The sequence below is a fragment of the Tamandua tetradactyla genome, chromosome 19, assembly GCF_023851605.1.
Source record: "Tamandua tetradactyla isolate mTamTet1 chromosome 19, mTamTet1.pri, whole genome shotgun sequence".
NCBI lineage: Eukaryota > Metazoa > Chordata > Mammalia > Pilosa > Myrmecophagidae > Tamandua > Tamandua tetradactyla.
The window spans coordinates 72,607,466-72,634,816 of NC_135345.1; the positions used below are offsets into that span (position 1 = coordinate 72,607,466).

The window sequence follows — 27,351 nt, forward strand, 5'->3', positions numbered from 1 at the left end:
AGAAACTGCTCAGTACTAGAGAACAAAGAGTGATGATGATGATGATGATGATGATGATGATGATGATGATGATGATGATGACAGCTACCATTTATTGAACTTGGTTTTGGACTAAAAGCTCTTCACATATTTTTTTAAATTTATTCCTCTAATAACACCTATAAGGAAGACACTGATCATTATCTCCATTTTTAAGATAGGAAAATCTACGCATAGCCTGCTGTGTCACAAAGTTCTCAAATGGTAGAGCCAAGATTCAATCTCAGTCCTAACTCCGAAGCCTGATCGCGTAGCCCTCACATGGTTTGCCACCTTTTAAAATAAAACACAGTACTTGCCCTCACAGAACTTATTCCTTTCATTTCATCAGAGATGATCTTCCCCAGCCTTTTCAGTCCAATTTCCAAGTCTCTGTTACGTGGAGAAAAACAAGGCATTTTCACAAACTCATCATGCTTCTCGCCACAGTTTCTTCAGACTGGGGACCAGATTGCAAGTCAGCAATTTCCAAAAAAGCAGCTGCATTTGTGTCACCATTCCGTAGCTAAGAATAAAAAGATGTACTTATCGGCCTAGATTTTTAAGCCTTAAGGGTATTAGAATATTGGTAGCATGTTTCTGAAGACAGTCGTTATAGCCTGAATCATAGAGCTTAATAGCCTGAATCATAGAGCTTAAGAAAACTGAGGCTTTGAGTGGGACCTTTGCAGCCATCCTCTGGCCTGTTCTGTTGTCCTCCCACCCCCATCACAGAGTGACCAAGGAGGATTGTTCTTGCAGCAGTTCCAGGTTTCCCGACTTGCCAGTGAAGGTCCTAAGGGTAACATCAATACCGCATATCCTGTACTGAGTACCTGTTATGAGTCAGGCTCTGAGCTAGACATTTTTTGTTATTTAATCTTTAGCACAACCACTTTATAGATAAGAATACTAAGACTCATAGAAGTTAATGCTCCTGTTATCCAACTGGTAGAGCCAGAAGGTGAACCAAGTTCTTCCTGACATCTATGAAGTCTCACTCCTGTGCTGAATTCTGTGTTGTGGAGACCACAATCGAACTGCTTATTAACTACCCTATTTGCCTGTTTTCCTTATGGGAGTATTCTAACACTATCAGCAAAACAAAGGGAGGCATTAAGTGTGAAAGAGCAGAACTACAGTCATCAGAATGTGAAAAACATGCTGACATGATCTGAATATGTTAAATCTTTCTTTAACTTCATCTAAATTTCAGTATTGTCAGGTTGTGGGATTAATTACTTAAATTTTTCTCTTTTCACTTAATATCTCTTAAATGCATTGCAGTTTTTACTTACACTTTTGCTTTTGGCTTTCTGGGTATGGTTGATTATTTATAAAATTTTCTATGTGTAATTTTATCATCTGGCAAGTCTTTATGTGTCTATGAAGCTTAGTATTCCTTGTGTTTTTTATTTTTTAATATTTCCTGTTTTGCCTTGTAAAAATTTTTGTTTATTATTACTATATATATTACACCAGTTTAATTTAACTTGGGTCAGATCTTTTAAAAACACATACTTCTTTAAATTCCTTTGAGAAGTTTCAGTTGCAGTGATGATGAATTTTTAATAATTGAACTTCTGATATCATCCAAAAACCAAATTCAATGGAAAGATTCATCTAATTTAGTAATTCTGTCACATTTCACTAAGATTTCCAAGCTGGAACATTTTTATTAAAATAATGCACTGTTGTATAGAAAATGGAAATGTCATAAGAAATTTGTGTCACATAAAGTTGGCCAAAATTGACTTAATTGCTTTCCTTGTATCTTTTCCTCAACATCGAGAAATGAATGTTTACAAATAAAGTCCTCATATCTAAAGCTAATTTCCTATCCACACTCCAAGTGTTCTGATTTTATTTTGGGGTAGGTTCAGCAGTGTTTCAGGTACAACAGACCTAGACACCAAGTCACAACTTTGTTTCCTTTGGCATCAGGACACTAGAGAAAGGATTTAGCTGAGGCTAATGTGAGGGGTGGAGATGCATCCCAGAGTCACCTTTGGAATTAAGTTCTTTCAAGTTAGGAAAATTTCTACTAAGATTAAAAAGTAACTATTGCAAGAAAACTAGCTAGTGTTCCATGAACTGTATTTCTCTTTTTCCTTTCCAACTTTCATTCCTTCCTAAGGAATTAGAAAATAAATGATAAAAAACAGAGTTCACTCTATGTTAAAGAAAAATTGAAGAGCCCTTTGCCTGCCTAAGATGCTGAAGAAATAAATTAATGAGTCAAAGCTATAATATCACCCCTTTGTTATTTATTATTTTTAGTAAATTTATACAGTGAAATTGTAAGGAATGAAAACATGCACTTTCTAAAGGAAAATAAGCATGCAGCAGAACTGAAGGGCCTTGAATGTGATGTGTCACCTCCTTGTGGTGATTGTTGGGTATTGCAGCACATATGGCTTTCCTACCACCACCCTTAATACGTACCTTAAATGCTGTGTCTAATTTGTTTTTGCTGAGCTCGAGATCAAATTAGCTGTGTTAAAATTGCTAGTTCTTCTTAGAACAACTATTTGAATTTTTATATAAATAAGTCTAATTATTCCATATAAACCTAACCAATAATAATTTCACCAACATAGCTAACCACTAATAATTGGAGGCAGTCATGACCATTTTAGAATTTACTAGATCTCCAGTAGGGGCCAAAAGGTCTCAGATAGGTAATTACAAGGAGAGGCTGATAGGAATTGGGTGTTAACTAATACACATGATAGGGCTTTAAAACTTACTCTAAGGCCATAGTGTGTTTTCTGGCCACAATAGTTTCTTTTACATGGATTTGATAAGATTTGACTTCTTGACTTGTGGTTTTAGATTATAGTATTTTACCTTTGAAAACTCTTGAAATTGTTTGGACTTCTGTTCAGACTCCAAGACTGAGAACTTTTTTTCCAGTTAGAAAACTTTCAGAAAGCAAATAATCCTTGATTTGCTTAACTTCCTTGGTACTAGGGACATTTGAAAGATTTCAGAATAGATAAAATTTAGTAATGTCACATTGGAACTACTCACTGTTAAAACATCTTGTATTGCTGTAAAAGACTAATTTATTAAAATGCGTTAATTAAAAAAGTAATACAATTTTAAAAGATTTATATTGATACGTGTGTATAATTAATTGCTTCCTGATGCTCAGTGCTCCTCCAACTAGTTTTCCTATTAGTTCAATTATATTCCTGAGTGGAAGAAAGGAGACTATCATTTGAGAAACATTCATACACAAAACTGATAGACATTTATTGAAAATTATTTAGGAAAAATCAACAGACTGGAGTGAAGGAAACTGGGTCTCAGTAGTGAGGCAAGCTTTTGCTTTTTCCTCTACCTCACAGCCCATGGAAGCATCTGTTTACATGATCATTCTTTTTAAGGGGAAAGGGAAACAGAACTTTTTTTCCAATTAATTTAAAAAAATGAACATTGTAGAAAAACCTTTAAAGATTGTAAAAAACAAAACACAGACATCAAATGAAAATTAAAAATCCCTTTGGCCTTTCTTCATTTATTTCTAGTACAAAAGATTTTAGAAGTTTATCAAATGATGAGTAAAGCATACTAATTAGAGGTCACTATATTATAGTATAGGCTATCTTTTAGTTTCAAATTTAGCCTTCATTTAAACTCTCCCTCTCCATTACTGTTTTTATTGATGTTGTTTTAAAACTTTTTCTAATTTCTTTTCCTCCCTAGTTTATCCCCATGCCTGTGCTCTATGGTGTATTCCTGTATATGGGAGTTGCATCCCTTAATGGTGTGCAGGTAAGTTTTCCGTGGCAATCTACGAATAGGAGTATAAGTCTAGTGGTAAGAACATTACAGTAAAAATCTTTGGAGAAAAGTTCTAATCATTAACCACTGATTTTTAAAAGTACATTTAACTGCTTCTGTCTTCACCATTCTCCCTCTTTTCATTTCTGAAATGATCAACAAAGTTAGCCTGTGTTAACCAGCATTGTCATAAACGAAAAATATGACCTGGGAAGGGGGAGAGGGCTCTAACAACTTTCGATGTACTTTTCAAGGTACTGTTGGTCCATTTGCTTTAACCCTATACCAAGAATAGGCTATTCTTTTGATTTTCTTTCAAATGGCTGAGATCAATGATTGAAAGTCTTGTACCAATAAAAGAACCAAGTCAAGATGGTTTGTGCGTTGTTTTGATGAAAACTTCAGCTATTCACGACTGACCTCTTTTTAAAAAATCTGAAGGGAAAACTTTGTAAAGGGCTTTTTCTTTCATTTGAGGTTTAATTTAATTGGCTCCAGGAAACAAAGTACTTCTGCTTTCTGGCACCTTGTTAATTGTAGCCTTATTTAGCACTTAGTAATGTTTTAATGGGAAAAGACTGCATGTTCTTTGAACATCATAAAAATTTTTTGAACCCCTTCAAAATAATCCTTGCTTTCATGTATTGAATTTAGATTAATTTGGTTTTAGATTCAAATAAATCTGGGCAAGTGGCCAGACTTCCCCCCAAAAGAAAAGATTCTTTTATTTTTCACTGTTAGGTTCATTGAGTAATCTTCTTTGCCACTTGAAGATTTGTTACTAAATACACATTGGTTCATCCTAGATTGGACTAGATTAATGTGAATATGGGTTTATTTACTTCCTTGAAACTTCGGGGGAAGCATAAATTTGTGGAAATATACATTTTTAATTTACCTAATAGTTTAAATATCCTTTATTCCCATAAAGGGAAAATCATTAAACTAATACGGTACCTCAAACACTTGTTATTGTAGTATAGCCTTAATAAGCCAATCTAGAGCAGAATTTTAATTCTGTACCTATGTGCCTTATCAGTGTTTAGCGCTTAGTAAATGTTTATTCAACAGAAAGAAAAAATCAACAGTTTTATCATGATGGGGAAAAGGAAGCTTTGCCAAAGGAGTGGCTGGTGGATTTCTTAAATTCTGCAATGCTATTGCCCCCATTTTTCTCTTTTCCTACTTTTGTCTTTTACACCTTTTTGGCAAGATTTGATTTAGCAAAAAATTTTGTAACCCAATTTTTATAAATGTGAAGGTCCCTATCCATCAAAAATAGCTCTGGAAGAAGAAAGAAAACCCTTTATATGGGATAAACACTCTGGAGAAGATTGTCTATAATAGTCTAATTTACTTTTATACTTCTCCTTTCTCTCCAGAAAGAAAGTAGAGAAATTATCTATGTTCTTTCCAGATTCCCATCTATCACAAAATTATTCATTTCAACAGCTATTTAGTAAATATCTGCCATCCAAAAGACCCTATTATGGGTTCTCAATTTTCATTTCATCAACATCATTATCATCATCACCACCATCCATGCAACTCAGCAGTTATTCATTGAAAGTACAATGCTTGGCAAATCGGTGCTGAACAGTCATTTCATTACCTGTGTATAAATGACAGTGTGATAACCCCTCCTGGATTCAATTACCTAATTGCTTACATTCAAACACACTGTAATATTCACAGGGCTTTTCAGTGAAAAGAAATGCTTATACGTTGTTGAATGTATTGTTTAAATTATTCCATAGATAAATAATGTGAGATGCATGAAAATATCAGTGCATTTCCATTTACAGTTGGATATTCCTTTTATATACTTGAAGCATCATTGAAATGTTTATTGCATAGTATCATCTTTTCTTTTAGGTGAAGCAACTGGGATAGAGTCAGGTACCTGAGTTAGATGTCCTCTTTTAGCTTTTGATTACTGAAATAGGCACACGATCATCTATTGTAAGACTCAGAAAATAAAAATAGAAAGTAGAGTTTGTATTTTGCTTTGGTATTATATTCTGCATAACATCCCTGTGAAGTAATAATGAAAGTTAGAAGGCTTGAACTGTGTCTTACAATGACTGTGCTAGTGTACATTTCTGCACTCCCTAGCCAGTGATTTGTTCCCGGAAAATTACCTAAATTATGGAATATAAATCACTAGCAGTTTGTTAGGCATGATGGAAATGGCTTTGTATATCAGTGCCTGAAGTAACACGGTTGAACTCTCTTCTCCTTAACTCCCCAGTTCATGGATCGTCTGAAGCTGCTTCTGATGCCCTTGAAGCATCAGCCTGATTTCATCTACCTGCGTCATGTCCCCCTGCGCAGAGTCCACCTGTTCACTTTCCTGCAGGTGTTGTGTCTGGCACTGCTCTGGATCCTCAAGTCAACTGTGGCCGCTATCATTTTTCCAGTCATGGTAAGAATTCTCTTATTGAACCTACCCATGTGGTCACACCAGTATCATGTGGTTATTGTGAGATTGCAGGCACATATGACTTCAGCGTAGTTTCAGTTTTGCCAAATCACTTTGATTAGTTGTAATGTTGTAATTTAAGGTTCCCATATCTGCAGTACATGACTGGACCTTAGAGTCAGAATCACCTGAGTTAAATTTTGGTTCTGATTCATGCAGGTCAGTGAACCTCCCTAAGCTGCCATTTCTTCATCAGTAAAATGGGGATGGCATTGCTGTTATTGTTTGGAGGTTTATTGATAATGATATCAGGTGTCTGGCACAATGCCTGGCACATATTGCGCATCAGTGTCCATTTGTTATATTTATAATATCTGTGTAGAGTGGAATCAATTAATATAATACGTGCCGTACAGTTCTTTCCAAATAATAGAGCGTTTGGGTAACTTGTGAAAGCTCACCATGTGAATTAGAAGAAATGGAATGAGTTCAGTTTTTGAAGCCCCTGCTGGGTTGTATCAAGCTGAGTTATATTTTAAGGATGAGGCTGGGCTCTCCGCCCTTGCCATGATATGATGAAAAACAAAGGAAAACAACTAATATTTACAAGTGAAAGAAGGGAAAAATAAAATGCTAGCTGTCTATTTTGCTTCATCATTGAATTTTATAATTTACCATGTCCCTATGATTCTTACAAGACAGTGTACATACATGTGGTAGTTAGATTCAGATGTCAACTTGGCTAGGTGAAGGTGCCCGGTTTTGTTGCCGTGGACATGAGCCAGTGGCATGTGAACCTCATCTGTTGCTGATTACATCTGCCGTCGGCTAGGAGGTGTGTCTGCTGCAATGAATGGTTTGATTTAATTGGCTGGTGCTTAAATGAGAGAGCTCACCATAGCAAAGCCCAAGCAGCTCAGCATACCTCATCTTGGCGCTCACAGCTCAGCCCAGGTCTTTGGAGATGCAGAAAGAAATCACCCTGGGGAAAGTTGTCAGAATCCAGAGGCCTGGAGAGAAGGCCAGCAGAGATCACCCTGTGCCTTCCCACGTAAGAAAGAACCTCAGTTGAAAGTTAGCTGCCTTTCCTCTGAAGAACTAATGAAATAAATCCCTTTTTATTAAAAGCCAATCCGTCTCTGGTGTGTTACATTCTGGCAGCGAGCAAATTAGAATGATACATATACTCAAAACAGTTCCTATAGCCACTCTGTCTCTTTCACAGTTTTGGAAACAGAATCTCTATACACAGACCATATTCTATATTCTGTAAAAGTCTTCTTAACCTTAACTAGATTATTTTTTATGCATATCTCTTGTTTGCTCTCTTCCAGAGAGCAGAAAATAGTGGGATAAAATATTAGTGATACTAGTAGAGTCAGTTTTTTCTTCTAGATGGTTCCTCTTTCTCTCTCTCTTTTTTTTAACTCTAAATCTGGCAGCCATACTGAATTAAGGAATGACTCTCATTTACGTAATAGTAGTACCTTCCAACCTACCTACTAGTTTTGCTAAAACTAGGAAAATTGAAGTTAGAACTGGACAAATTTGAAATACCCAGTAAATCACTTAAATGCATGTACTAAATGACAATGAAAAAATGTCTTCCTTACCTTTGTAAAGTACTTTTATCTTTTGGAGTTTATATTTGATCTAAAAAATCCTATAAAATTAATAGGACAGATCTTATTAATTTCTCTGGGAGATGAAGAAACTATTACATAGAGAGTACGATGCAGAGTAGAGCCAGGACACAATCTTAGTCTCCTACTTCCTATTGCATACTAATTGCACTACTGAGAAAAGACATCTGTACTGTGCCTTCAGAAGGTACTTCTTGAATAAAAGATGGAGAGTTAAGAATGCTAGCTTTGGAGGCAGAGAGATGGGACACTGTATCTGTCCACTATCTGGCTTTGTGATCTTGGATAAGACACTTAACGTCTTTAACTTCAGTTTCCTCAACGGAAGATGGGGATAATATCTCCTTCTTGGGGATGTGGTAGAGATAAATAAGATGATATTATCTAAGAGTTTAGCACAACATCTGGCATGTGGTAAGTATTCAGTTAATGATGATGATTGAAGTAGCCCAGTAAATTAAATGGCCTAGTTAGACACTCAAGGACTACTTCATTGTTAGTATTTTGAAGATGCCTTAACGCACTGTGTGGTGTACAGATTTTCTATATTTGAAAAAGCATATGGGGTGGTACAACAGTGGTGCAGTGGCAGAATTCTCACCTGCCATGCCGGAGACCTGGGTTTGATTCTTGGAGCCTACCCATGCCAAAAAAAAAAAAAGCATATTTGTTTTGAATAATTAGAAATTATTTATAAGCTTTTTCCACTTTAAACTTTTAGTTGTTTTATTAAAAATCTGACCTGGAGGGAAATGGTTTTAAAAATATTCCTTTTACATTAAAATTCTAATTGAATGAGATCATATACTTCGGGAGACAAAACAAAGTTGTTTTAGCTAAAACTTTTATGAACCAGCTTTCCCTGTGAAGAAAACAATAATGGTCCACTTAGTATAAGCCCATACAAGCAAGAGTTCTGTTATATTCTCATCTTTTACTAAATGGGCTTCTGCTTACTTTGATGTGAAAATATCAGTACTCACTGTGAATATATCTATAGGGCATCCTTTTATACTTTTTACCTTTATCCTCTCAGATCTTGGCGCTTGTAGCTGTCAGAAAAGGCATGGACTACCTCTTCTCCCAGCATGACCTCAGCTTCCTTGATGATGTCATTCCAGAAAAGGACAAGAAAAAGAAAGAGGATGAGAAGAAAAAGAAGAAAAAGAAAGGAAGTCTGGACAGCGACAATGATGATGTAAGGACGTTTCCAAAATTCTACAGTAAAGCTAGTTCAAGAAACAGAGGGGAAAAATGTTTTTCTTATACCTGATGCAAGATAGAGGACTGAGGTTCAAGAATATATACCTGACATGTCACATGACACTCATTTCACCTTCCATGGTCCTTTATTTTCTCTTGTTAATGTTTCATATTTTCTGAAGTCTTTCTGTAACCATTAATAACTACTAGTGACAGTGACTTCTAAAAAAGGCCCACCACATTTAAAGAACAAGTCTCAGAGGTATGAAGGAAATTTGCTTAATAATGCTATAAAATTTGGTTTGCTATTGATAATCCAGACTTTAAATGTAAGAGAATAACTCAAGTTTATGTAGTTTTAAGCATGATATAGGTAGATGTCATGTCACCCAACATGATCCACGTATTTACCTGAGGATGTTCTCAACCAAAGTCCTCTGTTACTGTACTTACACTAGCACTCTATTTATACTAATATGATTTGGGATTATTTCTCTGTATCCCTTCAATTAAAAAGAAGGGGAATTAGAGTTTGGATTCTTTTTACATAATCGTTGTGCTTTGTCATAGTCCAAATAGTCCTCCTGCATTGGCTGGTTAAGTTGTGAAATAAAATGACTGCCCATGGGTGGGCCACAGTGGCTCAGCAGGCAGAGTTCTCGCCTGCCATGTCAGAGACCCAGGTTCAATTCCTGGTGCCTGCCCAAGCAGAAAAAAAAAAAAAAAAGCAAAAGATTGCCTGCTTCAGAAATGCAGATTCTCTAATAGATCAATATTAGGAGAAGAGCTGGGATTTGTTTTTCTTAATACACATACACATGCAGTGTTGATCTTAGTAATCTTTTGAAAAGACTACCAAAATGACATTCTCTCTGTGAAGATTTGTTCTGGATTTTATGCAGTGCTTTATCACAAATGATTTTCTTGTTTCATATCCCATTCTAAAGCGATAGTATAGTTACTTTTCAGTAAATGGCTACTCTGTACTTGATAATTTTTATTAATAATGCATATGTTCTTCTGATTTGTCATAACAGCCACTTAAAATATACATTTTGTTCCTATTTTACAGTTGAGAAAATTTAGATTAAGAAATGTAATTTTTTTTCCAAGTATAACAGCTGTAAGTGACAATGCCAAAATTCTAATCCATGAATGCCTGATTATTTCCAGTTGGTCGGGCTGTCCGACTATATTCTTTCTGGAGAACATGGAAATAGTACAGTGAAGGAAAGCAGCAGACTGAATTCAATTTCAGATAAATTGATCTGAAAAGAAAAGGCTAAATATACGAGGCATAAAGAGAAAAGACGTCTGGGGGAGCTTTTACTGCTGTCCTCACCCTTCCTCAGTAAGAGCAGATTATAGATTTTCTGTTTCCAATGATGACAGAAAAAGAGATAATGTGTTTAAATTGCAGCAGAGATTAAGATGCAGTAAATATTGATATGGATGATTTGTTTGTACATTCAAATAGAAATCAGATTTTAAAAAAGTGTCTAGAGTATTCACGAAAAGTATGCCTGATATGTTGAGATGATTGAAATAATGTTTCATCTTGAATTTTTAAAACAGACACCTCAGTTTGTGTAGATGGGCACTCACCTTAATGTACATGGAAAATTATGAACATAGGAAGTAAAATATGGAATCCTTTTCCCTAATGGTTTTTAAGGGAAAAAAATCAACTTTTAGGAATGTTTTAAATTTAGTGCTCCTTATTGCCAATAGTTGGATCAAATGTGTTCCTGAGGAGTCTCTTCCAATTCTTAGATTTTCTTTTCAACAAATACTTCATTAAATAATTAATACTATTTATTAATAATATTTACCATCTTCAGCCTGATATTTCCAAAATATTTCCTGAGGATAATGTTTGAACTTGTTTCTTTTCTTCTTTTTCATCCTCTTCTTTGCTCCCTCCCCTATCCAGCACCCCACAACAGACCTATACACTCTTCCTAGGCAGTGACTCCATCCAGGCAATTTAGAGCACCTGTGTGTAGCAAGTTCTCTGTTGATCTCATTATCTGGTGACCTAAATTTGGAAGGACTGTCCTGATAGCCTCATGGCGTGGGGACCATGGGTACAGGTTGTCACTCCGAGGCACGAGGTTTATAATTCTAATATTTCTGAGCAGTAGAAGTGAAAATTTTGAATTGCCAACATTTTGCCACTCGCAGCCATTTTTGAACCTGCCTAAAGTTAGCTGCTTTTAAGGGTTGCTTCCAATCTGTCCATCTATAAATGCTAATATTTTGGGAAATGTTTGAAATACTGTAATAAGATTTTTCTTTCTTGGCATTCTTATAAAGGTAGGTGCATGAAATTTTCTTTTTTTTTTCCGTCATTTTGAGTTAATTATCTTAGTCCTCTAAAAAGATATTGTATCTCACTACCCTCTTTAGATTTATTCATATAGACATATTCAATGTGGGTAGAAGGCTTCATGTTAAGATTAATCTTTTCTTTACTTTTTTTTGAACCCTAGTTCCCTTTTCTATTTCTTTCAAGTAAAGATAATCTCCTTAATACTTTCAGTTAAAAGATGAATTGGATCTTTTCAGTCCAAACATAGATTTTGATTCAATATAATGAATTCTTTAAAAAGTAAAGTCATAATCCTGTGGAAATCCATTACAGTTTTGGCCAGATGATTTGTTCAAACAGTCCCATGATTAGCTGCCTGCTTTTACCATTTTATTCTCATTTTGATTCTGTGTTTGTCTGACCATTATAGACAGCATTCTTTTTTATCTCCTCATATTTTCCTTAAGTATTCAAATATCATTGGTGCCAGCAAATTGAAATGACCCTTTAAATACAAAAGAATATTTGATAGAGTACTAGAATAAGGGAGGGCAGCCCGTTTTTGAGTGTCTGTGGAGGGATCCTTAAGAGTAGATGTTCAAAAAAGTCTCCTACCTGTCTTAGAAGAAAAAATGGGGTAATCATGGACTCAGAAGCGTGAACCAAGCAAGGATTTAGGGCCATTACAGTTTAGGAAATTTCCTAGGAGTTTCTAAAGCAGGAGATTTAATCTGTTTTCGTAGTGAGATTATTTGCTTCACATGTGCAATAACTCCATAAATATTTGTTGATTGAGAATGTAGCTCATGGAAAGCTTCACAGTTGTTTCAAGTTATAGTGATCTCCATATTATGGTTCTGGTTTTATTTTCTCAATCCCAAAGAGGGAAACTAATTTGGGGGGGGGGGGGGAAGATGGTGTAGAAATTGAGAAGTTAGGGTAGTGGAAGAGATTCTTTCTAGGACTTTTCTCACTAGCACCAATATAAATGACAAAGTTACTGAGAGGTAGGGAGGACTGTATAATAAAAACATTCTAAAAATTTTTTTATATTTGTTTTACAGTCTGACTGCCCATACTCAGAAAAAGTTCCAAGTATTAAAATTCCAATGGACATCATGGAACAGCAACCTTTCCTAAGTGATAGCAAACCTTCTGACAGTGAGTAGAACTAACCTCTTGCATGCCTGCTTGAATATGATTTGCACTTGAAGATGAAAACCTTTCAAATGATCATCTACTTTCCCTATATTTTCTCTTTTTTTCTTTGTGAAGATATACACTTAATTAGTATAAAACTTCGTTTTTACATTCCCTGAGTTTCATTCTTAACATCTTCCTTTCATCTGTAATCTTTTACATTTTGGTTAGGTAATCTTCTCCTAACCCATGTTGCATCCAGTTTCTTTCAATTGTTAAACTTCTAACCATGTTTTTAATTGATTTTTTTTTCTCCCACTGGTATCTAAAATTGCAGCTTATAGTACTACTTCAGTGTCTGTTACTGTTTGTCTTCCTTAGGTTTCAATCATTGACCAAATCACCTCAAAAGAGAAATTATATCATGGGTTCCCAGTGATCAATGAATCAATAATTAATATTGAGAATTTGGAATAATTTTATTTCAATTAAATTGACAGTCATGAAATTAGCACAAGTTTTTAGGAATAACTTAAAAGATATGTGCATGTTCTTAATTTTTCACTGGCCATCTGCTGTTTCAAAAGCCACCTTTATAACTGCCCTGGTTTTTCTGGGATAATATATTAGTGGCTAAGGTGAATGGTTTGTGGCATGTCATCTTTCTTCTGTTATTAGCAGACCACTTTAAAGTGGAGGGTACCCTCTGTAGTAACATTATTGAATATCTTGAACTATTCCAGTCTCAAGGAGCGATTGCTTCCAAACGAATTTTCCCTTTCTGAAGAAAACATATTGTTTTAGATGGTAACATTTATATAACACAAATCCAGATGTACTTCAAAGTATGCTGACCTCTTATGGAAAAGAAAAGACAGTCAAGGCATTTTTATTTCTATATGACAATGCCATTTCAGCTTCTAAAAGAGGTTACAAAGAACATTTGAAATTAATGACTATTGATGGAAATGGCATATTAACTATCTATTGCTCTGTAACACATTACCACAAAACTTAACAGTTTAGAGCTGCAAACATATATTTTCTCAGTTCCTGAAGTTCAGAAAGCTAAGGACAGCTGTGCTTGGTGGTTCTGGCTCAGGCTATCTCATGAGGTTGCTGTCAAGCTGTGAGCTAGGGGTGCAGTCTCTAAACACCTGACTGGAGCAGGAGGATCTGCCTCCAAGCTGACTCACAAGGCTGTTGGTGAGCAGTTTCTGTCCCTTGCTATGTGTCTCCAGAGACCTTCTCATGACATGGCTTCTCCAAGAGCAGGTGATCAGAGAGAGAGAGAAAGCAAGACAAAAAGCTGCAGTGTTTTATAGCCTAATCTCTGAAGTGGCATATCATCACCTCTGCCATAAAATACTGGTCACACACACCAACCCTGATACGACATGGGTGGGAATTGCCAAGGACACATATATCAGAGAGCAGGAATCATTGGGGGTCCTGAAAGCCAGCTACCCCATTGGGTTTAAAGAACAAAGAGCTGAAGTAGTTTCACCTTTGGTGTTCAATCAAGGTGAATTTCTGTTCATTCCTATCAGTGGGATTTGATGAAGATTATCTGAGTTCAAGCCCACAAACCATCGTCTGGCTTTGTTTTTCATCTCTAGAACATTAATGGTGCAGAGACACTGTGAAAAGGAAGCCAGCCTATATACCTTCAGTTGGCATCATGGTAGAACTCTTCTAAATGCAATTTAAAGGCTGCTTACAAAAGACCATCACCAGCCAGAATTTGAGGCTCAAGTTTATGGCAAATTGCTTATTTAGTGCTATTTGTCATCCTCTCAGAAACTTTTTAAAATAATAAATTGAAAGTTGATATGATATTTATCAGAAATTTACTTACATAGAATCAACATTATTATTCTGACATCTTTTCTAATGATATTTTAATCTTTTACATAATTCATGAGAGAATAAAATTGTTAGAAATAAGGTTTCTCAAAATCTTTCTTCTCATGAATAAAACAGGATAAAATCATGCGTGGACAAGAAAAAAGTCACACCTTGGACATGAAAGTTGATGCTCTCACCCTCTAAAACTGCTGACAACATTGGTCTATCCCAGAAAACCCAGAGTGGAAAAGTAAATGATCTTGGCTTTGTCGCACTAGCTGAGAAACTTAGCTTTGTATAGTGTTTATTTAAATTGTCTAAATCATCTCTCTTACTCTTTCCAGTTGTATAAGATGCAATAATGGGTGGACAGACTGCTTCTTGTGAAGATTTTTATTTTAACTATTATGTTATGCATTGCCAAAAGACCTATTGTTTGTAATTTTTAAACCTATTTTTTTTCCAGGAGAAAGATCATCAACATTCCTTGAACGCCACACATCATGCTGATAAAATTCCTTTCCTTCAGTCACTCGGTATACCAAGGTAAAGGACGGCCCAGTATTTTATGTTGTTCTGTGGGATGATTGCCCCACAGAAATGTAGTTGATGGCAGATTATTGGCAGAACTCCTTGTTCTCTTTCCTCACTACAAACGGTCTTAAATAAATGACCCAACTCTCAAACCTCATCCCAGCTTTTACTGGTAGAAAATATCCTTAGAGACCTACGTATTCTTAGAAATAATGGAGTCTTTCAATATCATTAACTTAAAGTCCAGGATCAACATTAGCTCTTATAATTTCAGTATTATTTCTGATTTAAGGGTAATTGTGGCATTTTCTGGCAGCTCTCCTCAAGTAGTTTCCTTCCCTCTTATATAAGACTCTAAGATTTCAGGTCCTATTTGATTTTCTAAATGTTTTCTTCATGTAACCTTTAATCACTGGCAGTAAAACCCACCTGATAGTCTCTTCTTGGGGTAGTTTTGCTTTTCCAATCTAGCTATAAAATCTAATGAAATTTTAACTTGAATTTCTTGGTTCTGCTGTTATCTTCATTACATTTAAGAATATCAATTGCATTTTTTAATGCAGAGGAGAAAATACATATTTAGAGAAGACAAAAAAATGATACATTTGGCTTCTGAATAATGTATAAACAGTTGATGGATGATAAAGGAAATCTAATTTACCTACTTTGTCTTTTCTTTTTTCTTTTTCCATAGTCCTCCTAGAACTCCAGTAAAAGTTGTGCCTCAAATTAGAATAGAACTTGAGCCTGAAGACAATGATTATTTCTGGAGGAGCAAGGGAACAGAAACTACATTATAACCTGTTTGTCTTTCTTAAAACTGACAGTTTTTGTTGTTAATGTTCTCGTTTATGTCTGGTTATTTGTTTATTTTATAATTTGTGTTTTGTTATGTTTTTTGGTCACTGGCCAAATAATATAGCGCTCTCTTTGCTTCTCTCTTGCATAGGTAAAATCAAGACAATAGTGTACTGTACCTTAAAAATAACATCTGCCGAATCCCCCTTTCTTATGCTTTTAGATGTGTCCTCTGACAGTCATATCCCTCTGTCATGCAAGACACACACAGACTCTGTCCTTTTCCTTCCTTAAGCAGAGAGCAAAAGTATTAAGGATTTTATAACATCTTTTATTAAAATACTGAAGGGACTTAGAACTTTATCTTTGGAGCTGTGCTTTCTGGCTTGTCTTTCTGTCAGGTAGAACAAACCTTAACCTCCAGACAGATTTCCTTCTTGCTTACAGAACTCTCCAGGACTGGAAAAAGTGCTGCTATTCTAACTTGCTCTTGCTTGCAAGCCCAAATCTTAGAATTATCAAAAGAAACACTAAAGGTACTTTACTCCCTGTAGAGAAACCATTGCCATCATTGTAGCAAGTGCTGGAATGTCCCTTTTTCCTATGCAACTTTTTTTAACCCTTTAATGAACTTATCTGTTGAGTACACTGAAGAATATTTTTCTCCTAGATTTTGTTGTTTAAATTATGGGGCCTAACCTGCAACTTATTTTTTGTCAATTTTTTAAACTTTTTTTTAATTACTGTAAAGAAAATGAATTTTTTCCTGCAGCAGGAAACATAGTTTTGAGTAGTTCTACCTCTTATTTGTAGCTGCCAGGCTTTCTGTAAAATTGTATTGTATATAATGTGATTTTTACACACACACACAAATACGCAATCTCTAGGGTAAACCAGATTAGATTAAAAACACCATGTTTCTAAGCATCCATTTTTCCCTTTCTTCAAAAGAAATCTAACTTTCTATGAAGGTGATTGAAAGAGAAGGAAGTCACTCCTATGTAATGGTTATAACTGATATTCTCATAATGATAGTATCCAGGCACAGATGCTGATTGTATTATCATGTCAATGTCCTCTGCAGTATTGTTAGATATTTTTTCATTTTGAAATGTCTGTGTGTTTGTGTATGAACTCTGTGTGTGGCTGGTGCACATATGTACAAAGTTGAAAAGAGAAAGAGTGAAGGCAGGTGACGGGGAAGGTTATCAAGACTGTTGCCTCAGTTTTCTTCAGACCCTCCCTCTTGAAAAATCCATCAGGGTCCAAGAGATTTACCATTATGCAAATGAGAGTAAACCTATTTTATTACCCAAATATCAGTCACCATCCTGATACAGTACCCCATATTTACAGTACAAAAGCCATAGGAAATATTTATAGACCATTCACACATCTTCAAAGTATGTACCAAATACAGACAGATCTGCAGAAGTTCATATGTATATGTTTTAATTTAGCAATGCTCAACATTTTTTTAGAGTGCAAAGGCAATTGTTCTTTGGGATTGGGACATTTGTGATATTTATGTGTATATATACGTGTGTATGTATATGTTTCAAAGTACCATATTCAAAATTAGACCTTTATTAACCAATTAACCAAATTTAGCATGGTATTTAAATGTACTGTTTTTAAGCATTATATACTGTGAATGTGCATTGAAAACAGCAATTTAAATGTTGAATCCGTAATTTTGGATTCACATGATAGATTTGTTATATATCTTAACTATAACAACTTGTTGGAAGAATACTAGAAGCAGAATGAAGCAACTTCACTTCACTTCATTCTGGTTTCATAGCATACATACTGACTTCTGCTCATTCTTACATTAATTATTAATTGTGATTCTGTCCTCTTGAAATTTTTATTGTAAAAATGTTAATATCTTGAATTCACTGTTACTTTTGTAGTATCCAATATCCTTAAACATTTTCATTTTATAAAAATTAGAGATAAATGACCTGCAAATTTTTTCATTAAAATTACAGTAGTGAATTACATGTGATCATGTTAAAACCTCACATGCCAAATTTTGGCATTGCATTTTTAGAGCTATTCCTAAAACCATCATTCTAGTTATATAGTTTTCTACTGCCTTCTAATGAAACTATATAAGAAGACTTTCCCTTTTTCTTTACTGATGGAAACATTAGTAAAATGTTTAAAAAGTCAAGCATAATACATTCAGCTTAATCTATTATCTTATTAAAGACACTTTTGTTTACCTTTATTAAAACTCTAGATACAATAATAAGTTTTTGCTGATCATGATTCAGGTTTTCAAGGATTCATGCCCTACTCTATTTCTTTCAAAGAATTTCAGCCTTGGAGTAGATTTAAAACTCTCAGTGCTTCCATTGATGATCCACATTCTGGGATGGAACGTTGATTTCATGATATGACCACGGAATAATGCCTTTCCCTTGGTAAAGGGAAAAGTTAACATCAAAACCTTTTCAATATTCTGCAGATAGGAAGCGTTTAAAATCATTACTTTCAGAAAAACAGAAGTGTCACCAAGTAAACAAAATGTGAGGTCCATGCAGAGCTACCAAAATCTGTCTAAGAACTAACCAGTTTTCTGCTAGTCTGTTTCTATGTAAACAAGACCTACAGAATACCATAGTAAATTCTTCACAAAGTGTTTTCTTCTAGTGTGAATTCGGAGCGAAAGGATTCAAGCTGCTAAAAGCGAGGGACTAATCGTACACCGCACATTGTTAATCAGAAATGGCATGGCTGTGTAAACTCGTTGGAAGTAAAGAGATCAGTGTGGTGTGGCATGGGTCCGCCTCATCAAAGGATCACACATGTCTCTGGCTTTGCATTTGAAAGAAAATCTCTTGAAGACACTGTCGCCCTTGGTAGAACACTCTTCTCTACCATGTGAAACGGTGTATTTGGAATCCTGATATTCTGTGTGCCATAGGCAGTTGTGTTATTGCTTTTTCTTCCTGTCAAGCAGAGGGAGGAAAAAGAATTAGTATTGAAGTAAGAAGTAGGAAAACAAAAAACCTCCATCCCCAATCCCCTACCTCCAAAAAGGGGGAAAAACAATTATCTGCTGTCAGTAATTCAGTTTATATATATTTTATGCACGTGCACCAACATACACAGAGTAAATCTTTTATTAGCTCTATACTGGTGTTTAATATAGAGAAAGATTGTCTTCTGAGTTTTTTGTTTTTTTTTTTAACTGTGTTAAAGTACTTGAAATGTATTGACTGCTGAATTATATCTTTAAAAAGACAACAAAACCATTTGAGTTGTATTACAGAGGATGGCATTTTTCAGGAATGGGACAAAGCTTTCTTCAATTTTTTTTCATGCCACTTAATGATTTTGGTGCAGGAACCTGAGATTTTCTTATTTTTATTTCATCATCCTTAGCATCCACTCTTCATATCATTATCGTGAAGCCCAATGACACTAAGTGGCCAAGTACAATCAAATGGTATTTTGTAGCACTTGACTATTTGAAGGGTCTTTGGAGTTTTCAGATTTCATTGAGCTTCATTATAGCCTGAAATTTAAAAAAAAAAAGCATTTTATACTATATGCTAACCAGCCAAGTTGTGTTTTGACCAGAAATTTGGATATGTCCTATTTGGGGCTCATTTCTTTGTGTTTATAGGTTCATACAAAAATTTCAAATTCTGTTTCTTAGGCAAATACTGCAAAGAGATTTCAACTCAGGGCTAAAGTCATTCAGTGAATTTTTTGGAGCTAGAAGTAACTTTGTCCCAGTCCTATAATGTGAAGAGTGAATAGTTGCCTCTTTTTAGCCATTTTCATGGCAAGTACATATCCGTACACATTACTTTTCAGAATCAATACGCACTTTCAGATATTCTTATTTTTATTCTCTTAGGTCTTTATTAACTTTGGAGAAATGATGCATCTTTTTATTTTAAATGAAGTAGATCAACATGGTGGAACAAAATTATAAAGAACAGAAAACATTTCAATATATTACTAATAATTTTTTTCCAATATGAAACCTAAAATTCCTATAACACTATAATATTTTACAGTTTTATGAAGCTTTCTATTGTGACTTTTATGGAATTAAGAGATGAAGAAGATGAGATATTTTAGCATTTATATTTTTCAAAATTAAATGTATACTTAAAATAAAGTAACTTTATGCATTTCTGAGTGTCCGGTGCTTCTGTTCAACTCTTCAAATAATTATTGAGTGACTCTTAGGTTACTCCTTGGGTGCTGCTGGGAATACCAAAATGTGAAGTTGGAGCTTCTATATTTAGACTGCTTATAGTCTCTCCAGGCAAGAGGACAAAATAAGTATACAAATTATATAAAATAAAAGGTTGTCAGAATTTTCTACTTAATAATTATCTACTTAATAATATCAAACAAAACACTAGAATAGTATGACACAGAAGACAAGTGACATACCCTTAGTGCTAGGCTTGTTCAAACTTCCATGTAACCTTTAAAATTCTCTAGAAACCCTGAATTCAACCTTAAGTTTTTCAGAGTCAGGAGGCAAATTATAGAAATGACGAGAAAAACCCTACAGTAGCAGTAGAAAGTAACATTAGTGAGAGGGAAAAAAAGAATGAATTGGGGACCTTGGTTAAAAATAATATATCTGGAGACTTAATATAGAGTCAATATCTCTGAACATCTCTTTAGTTGTGAAGGTAATGAGGGTTAGGGTGGGGTTTGGAGCTGAGCAAGACATTCAGATCAAATTATATTTAGTATAATATGCAAGGGAAGTGCACACTTCAGCAATTCTTCATATGTGCTACCTTATATACCTGGCCTATCTGAGAGCTAGGAGGTGATTTACAGAGGATTCTGAGCTACCAAATCAGCTGTCAAGGTCTAGGAATGGCAACTTGAATACTTCTGGGAAAAGTATTTTTGTCATTCAATCTACTTTTATTTAAAATGTTAGTGAGCTTGAACATCTTTGTATTTCAGAACAGAAGAGATAAAATACTGACAAATAATTGATAGTAAAGATTAACAAGAATAAATAGCTTAGTCCTGGCAGGAGGAGAGAAGATATTTAAAAATATATAAAATAGATTCAAAAACTTAAGAACTAGGCTATCTAGTGCATAGGCAAGGATGCACAACAGTTCGTAAAGATAAAAATTATTGCAATTAATGCTTAGAATGATAATCCTGGGCCATAAAAGTATTGTGTTTTATGTTTGTCCATTAATTTATAAACATTGAATTGGCTAGTTTCTGGAGAACCAAGAATAAGACATAATTTGTAACAATCAAGTGGAGGGAAAAAGACATGTAGACAATGTAGAGCAATAAAAACTTGTAGGTGCTATGATAGACGTATGTGCCAGGTATAGTGGAGACCACCAAATGAAGGTGTTTGAATTCCTTTTGGGAGTAAGAAGCCAAATTGTCAGGAAAATCTTCTTATGCAATCTGTCCTTTTGGGAGTAAGAGGCCAAATTTTCAGGAAAATCTTATGCAATCTGCCAATTCGGGCGACATCTACTACAAATGGTGTCCGAAGTGGGGTTAGGAAGGTGGATAGGGACATTCTAAGTGGAGGGAATAGCAGAGAATTGGCATGAATTTATGCAATCATTCAGTAATTATTTGAACCTACTATGTACTAGACTCTTCGCTTGGTTAAGTCAGTGAACAAGACTGATACACTCCCTACCCTACTGGAGTGTAGAGTCTAAAAGAGATATACCCTTAACAACTGATCAGAATAAATAAAAACTAATCAAATATAGAATTAATGATTATAATAAGTGCTATGAGGAAAGGCTGGATTAGTTTCAGAGTAAATGAACCAATGGTGATTGGGTGGGCAGGGAAGATGGCATGGGAAGGAATAACTGAGTGAGACCTACCTTGAGCATTGAGGAAGCCAAGTGGAGAGTGAAGATAAGACTGGACTTGACAGAGGAAATCACAGTTCTGTGAAGATAGAGGTGCCTAAAGAATAGGGAGAATGATGAGGGTTCAAGAGACAGGGTATCTTGAGGCAAAGTAACAGTGTACTAGGAATGACTAACAGAATGTGCTGGCTGGTTAGGAGGCTGTGGTCTGAGACGGGAAGGTCTGAATGAGTTTTTGCAGAGATGAGCAGTTTCTGAGAAGAGGTCCAGAATGTGTCTCTAGGAGATATTGACTAAGCAGCATTTGACACCATGGGACCTGTTTTGGTTTGCTAAAGTTGATGAAATGCAATATATCAGAACTGGATTGGCTTTATAAATGGAGTTTATTAATTTACATGTTTACAGTTCTGAAGCCATGAAAATGTCCAAGGCATCAGTTGGTTAATACCTGGACTCTGAAGACAGGCTGCCTACATCCTCAGCTCCTCTGTCACATGGGAAGGCATATGGCGTGTCTTTTGGGCACTCCCTTCTCTACCAGGTTTCACTGCTTCCAGCTTCTGGCTTCAGTGGCTTCCTCTCTGAGCTTCTGTGTGTTTCTTTCTTTTAGGTTATGTTTTTCTTGGCTTCACTGGATTTTCTCTCTGAGCTTCTCTGGGGCTTTTTTCTGTCTTTTATCCTCTTAGAAAGAATTCCACTAACCCTGAATAGTGTGAGTCATATATCAAGTTAAGATCCTACTCACCAAAAGATCCTACTCACAATGGCTCCACACCCACAGAAATGGATTAAATTTAAGAACGTGATTTTTCCTGAAGTACAAAACAGCTTCAATCACAGTTCTTCAGTTCTAAGAGCTTGGATTTATCTTAAAAGGCAGCGGCAACTCATTTAGGCTTTTGAGAAGAGAAACAATTTGTCAGGTCTGCCCAGAAGGAGGAACAGATTGGAAAGTTGCTAGCCTGGTGGCAGAGTGGTCAGTGAGAACTAGTGCAATAATTCAAATGAGAGGAGGACAGTTGGACTGATCTGAAGATGGGTATATCGTATGGATAACAGAGCTTCTCGACTCACTCTCCTGGCTTTTCTCATGTATCTGCCCAAATCTTCTTAGAACTGGTCATGCTTTCTTTTTTTTATCCTAAAACAATTAAATGCCGGTGGTCTTAAATTCCTCTTTTTCTTTTCCTTCTCATGTGCTCTTGTGAGCTTCTCTTCCTCTTTCTTACCTCTTTAGTAATTACTGATACTAAGGGCAAATTTGACAGATGAAACTGACTGTAGAAAGCTGCAGTCCAGAAAGCATGAAAAGGAGGCTGTAGGCAGGGTTATAGAATGGCCAGGAAACCTCAGTAAGGCTCTGAACTCAGGCATAGCAGGTAGGACCAAGATCGGGATTGGGAAGTAGAATTGGTAGAAAGTGGGTATTTATAAAATCTGTATATACATAGAAACCCCTCTCCCACCACTGCAATCAGCCTAATGCCAGGCTGTTACTATTAGGTTAAAAAAAAAAGAGAGAGGGTTCTTCACTAAGATAATTGAACAAATTATCTTGGGAGAAATTGAGTGTCTCTATAAAACCCTCCTCATTCTGGCATTAATGAGTGGTTAGTGAACCCAAGCGAGGCCTGAAAGCCACCAAGACACACCCACAGAAAGAAGTTCCGTCAAACCAATTTTTCTCACTCTAAAATGCGAAAATGTGGACAATAAGAATCATTAGATCTTTGAGAAATCCTTTAGTGCCAATGAGAAACAAAGAGATTCACAGAAAATATAAATCCTATGAAATAACTTAAATACCCATTCTAATTTGTTTGATGTTTGAAAAAACATTACTTTTACAAAATGAGAACAGGATGATTTAAAACAATTATCAAGGAATGAAAGAGAACGTTTAAAAATTGAAAATATGATTGTATTTTTTAAAATCAAAGACCAATTTAAAGATAAAGTTTAGGAAATCTCCCAAAATACAGAATCAAAAGAAAAGAGAAAAATATGTTTAAAAAGTTACAGAGTATTAAAAAACAAAAGTTATATAGTATTACTCTAGGAGAACCACATTACAATGCAATAGGGTTTACATAAGAGATGTCAGGGAAAATGGAGGGGAGGATATTTTCTATAAAATAACAAAGAAAATTTCTCAGAGATAAAGGGAGATACACCTATCCAGATACAAATCTGAAAGCCCAGAAAAATAAATTATAAAAAGTACCCAGATTGTGGAATTACAGATTATTAAAAGCAAAATTTCAGACCTCAAGAATTAAAAAAAAAAAATCCTAAAATTGTCCAGAAAAAAAAGAAGGCCTACAGAGAAATGAGAACCCTGTTGGTAGCAGGCTTTTCAGAAACAAAAATTGGATAGTGCAACACTTAAAAATTCTGAGGGTAATTATTTTTAAACCTAGAATTCTAGATCCACCAACCTATCATTCAAATGTAAGATGGACTAAAATATTTAGAGATATTCAAATCCCAAACAGTTTATCTTCCACTCATCTATCCTAGGAAATAATTCAAGAATCTACTTTACTCTGAGGGATTTAACAGAGACACAAAGAGTCAAGTTCACAGAAGACGACTGGTTCAACCTTGTAGAATATTAAATCCCCGAATAGTAGCTGTGCATCAGGCCTAGAGAGCAACCAAGCAAAACTAAAGAAGGCAGACAGAGGGCTTGATATGGAACATAACGAAAAGAAAGGGTATAAGTAAAAGTAAAGGGTTAAAATGACTGGGGGGTTAGAAAACTTGAATAGATGATAAAGGAACTGAGAAAGAAAAAGGCAATTAGATAATTTGGTAAAAAACAAAAAATTGAACAAGGAAGTCATGGTCCAAATTAAGAAAACAATCCAAATCAGAATAGAAGCTAATAGACTTAAAGGAAAAAAATATACTAGATTCTAAGAATGAGTAAGAATCTGGAATAATTGGAAATACATTGAAGAAGGCATATGTTTATTTTCTCAAAAAGTAAGCAAGAACAATCTGAAACTCCAGGAAAGATAAAAATAAATGCTGTATGAGAAATACATACTCTAAATATGTAATAGATTTAAATTTTGGGCTGTTAATGGAATGTAAAGAACTGAAAATTTAATTGAACATGACATTCTTCTTTGAGTAGCAGATATAATTACATTAGATACATAATTATAGCTCATTATTTGGTTCTAAACTATAGTGTGAATAAAATCATAATAATGGAAACACTACATATTCGCTTTCAACATTTAGAATCAACAAACAAAACATTTTAAAGACCTAGAGAACTGAACACAAATGGTATTATCTTTGGCAATGTAAAAGACAAACTGACAAAATGTTGGGAAGTAGAAGTGATTTGCTGTGTGGGAACACCAAATCAGTCAATGATGGATTTGGAAGAAGTAATAACTTCGACTTTTTCTAGCTTTTGTTTAGTATATAGATGTCGTCAGTACTGGTATCTCTGTGATTCTCTTGGTTGTTTTATTCAAGTTCACAAAATGGCTGATGTATTTTCAGTCAACACATCTCTGCTAAAAACAGGAAGAGGGTAGACAGGCAAAGGGCTTTCTCTTAGTTAGGCTTTGTCTTTATATTTGGGAAGGAACGCTTCACCCAGCAGACATCAGTTTATATTTCATTGGGCGCATTTGAATCACACTCCGAGCAATCACTGGCTAATTTCGGAATGAGATTGTGATTTTCTGGGGCTAGGCTGAGTTGGGGATCTGTCTTACCTGAGCTTAAGGTATTTCAGTCCTGGACAAATTGGAGTTGGTATGAAAGGGTAGAGGGAATAGATGTTAAAAGGTGAAAGAGTTGCATAATGAAGTAGCACAGGCATGAAAACAAGAACTCTCCAATATCTTAAATGTCTTCTTTTACCTTATTAACCTGTCCTTATATTTCAGCCTGACCGGATAAAAATTTAGCTCAGTCAGAATATCTCAAACATTGAGATTTAGTGACAGAATTGTCAAGTGGTGCATCCATTGAGCATTAGCAATTGTGGAGCTTCAGTAATTGATTAAATTTCTCAACGGGCAGGCACAGCTGCTGACATTGGGTGGAACTACAGGTAAGCATGAATTAGTGGATTAGTGACTATACATCAGCTGTTTTTAATAGATCAGTTTTTTGATGGGTGAGACTGTGATTAGATGGTATGATTAGAAAAGTGTTGTGTTTATTTTTAGATGCCATGAAACATATCCTCATACTAAATATGAAATTCAATACAAAATTTATCTTTTTATATGATGCTTCCAGAGTACCATGCAAGATAACATCTACATTATGATTATAAGTTGGCTTTAACATTTTAATACCTTAATCATTTAACACCTGGGCTAGGAGGTTTGGGTCTCCCATGAAGAAGATGAATATTATGCTTGTGTTATTTACAAATCTTTGTGAATGATAACCCTGGTACACTATGTTTTCTTTTAATGCAATGCTCAAGAAATTAAACATTTATCTCAAAGACTTGGAATGGCTAAGTATGTTATGGCTAAGTATGTTAACGGCTTGTCTGGAAGGGAGTAGAGCACAGTGATTAAACATAGAGGCTTTAGAGTCAGCTTTACCAGCCATGCACCTTCTGAGTCTCAATTTCCACTCTGTATATAGAGATAGTAATGGTATAGTTGGTCTAGATGAGCCAGTATGAGCACTCTGGCTCCAGGGTCTGTCCTTCTGACCACTATGCTATGCTGCACATTATTACAATGCATTGTGGTAGCATGTTTTGGAAAGAAAGAAATTATTTTGCTTAAAATATATTCCGTAAAATATATATTTTCAGGAACTCAGCCTTACTCCTTAACTTGCCCAGATTAGCAAGGTTTCATTGTTTTTGTTATTGTTGTTGTTTCTTCTCTAGATAACTGTTCTGAGATCTTTTAGCTCTGTCATATCTTTGGTCACACTACAATGACAAGCCAATGAACCAACAGGTCGATAGCTGACTGATATGATAAGTATATATTTCTTGTTGTAGATTAGAAACCATTCAGTGGAAGAACTAACTCTACAGTAGAAGCTTCTTCAAATCCACAGGTACTCAAGCACCTTAAGTTCCTGTGACACCATAAGAGTAACTTCAATTTTCCAATTTAAAAAACAGAGGTATTATACTGATCTCTTAAAGTAGGTTTTTCACGATATAGGGCAATTCCCTAGAAATAAACCCTGATTCCAAATGTTGTAGTTTGCAAAATCTGCCAAAATGCAATATGCCAGAACTCGATTGGCTTTTACAGTGGGGATTTATTAACTAACAAGCTTACAGTTCTGAGGCCATGAAAATGTCCAAATCAAGGTAACAATAGGCAATGCTTTCTCCCTGAAGACCAGCTACTGTAATCCTGAACTCCACTGTCACATGGCAAGGCACATGGTAGCGTCTTGCTGTTCTCTCTCTTCTCTCGCAGGTTTTGTTGCTTTCAACTGCTGACTGTACCATCTGTGGCTTTCTTTCTTAGCCTCTGTGTATCTCTCTTGGTTCTCTGTGTCATTCTCTCTGAGTTCTGTATAAACTTCATCCTCTTATAAAGGACTCCAGTAAGAGGATTAAGACCACCTCAACTGAAATAGCCCATTCAAATGGTCCCATCCATAACAGGTTTACACCTACAGGAATGGAATAGCTTTAAGAACATTATCTTCTGGGGTTCATAAAGCCTCCAAACCATCACACAAATCCAAGATGGAAACCTGCTGAGCTAAGTTTCTATGGGTCTATTCTCTACATAGTGATATTAATTTCAGCGATGGCATGAG

At 35.3% G+C, this 27,351-nt stretch overlaps 1 protein-coding gene across 4 annotated transcripts in view; it reads left to right on the forward strand.

Annotated features, from left to right (window-relative positions):
• Positions 1–15,715, forward strand: part of SLC4A4 (solute carrier family 4 member 4) — a 434,558-nt gene extending 418,843 nt beyond the window's left edge. For all 4 annotated transcript variants that reach the window (XM_077137062.1, XM_077137060.1, XM_077137063.1 and 1 more), the window contains exons 21-26: positions 3,730–3,798; positions 6,059–6,232; positions 8,909–9,070; positions 12,451–12,547; positions 14,841–14,920; positions 15,603–15,715. In XM_077137062.1, coding sequence (XP_076993177.1) covers positions 3,730–3,798; positions 6,059–6,232; positions 8,909–9,070; positions 12,451–12,547; positions 14,841–14,884 — 546 coding nt within the window. In that variant the 3' untranslated portion in view covers positions 14,885–14,920; positions 15,603–15,715. The remainder of the gene's footprint in view (positions 1–3,729; positions 3,799–6,058; positions 6,233–8,908; positions 9,071–12,450; positions 12,548–14,840; positions 14,921–15,602) is intronic.
• The last annotated feature ends 11,636 nt before the right edge of the window (positions 15,716–27,351 follow it).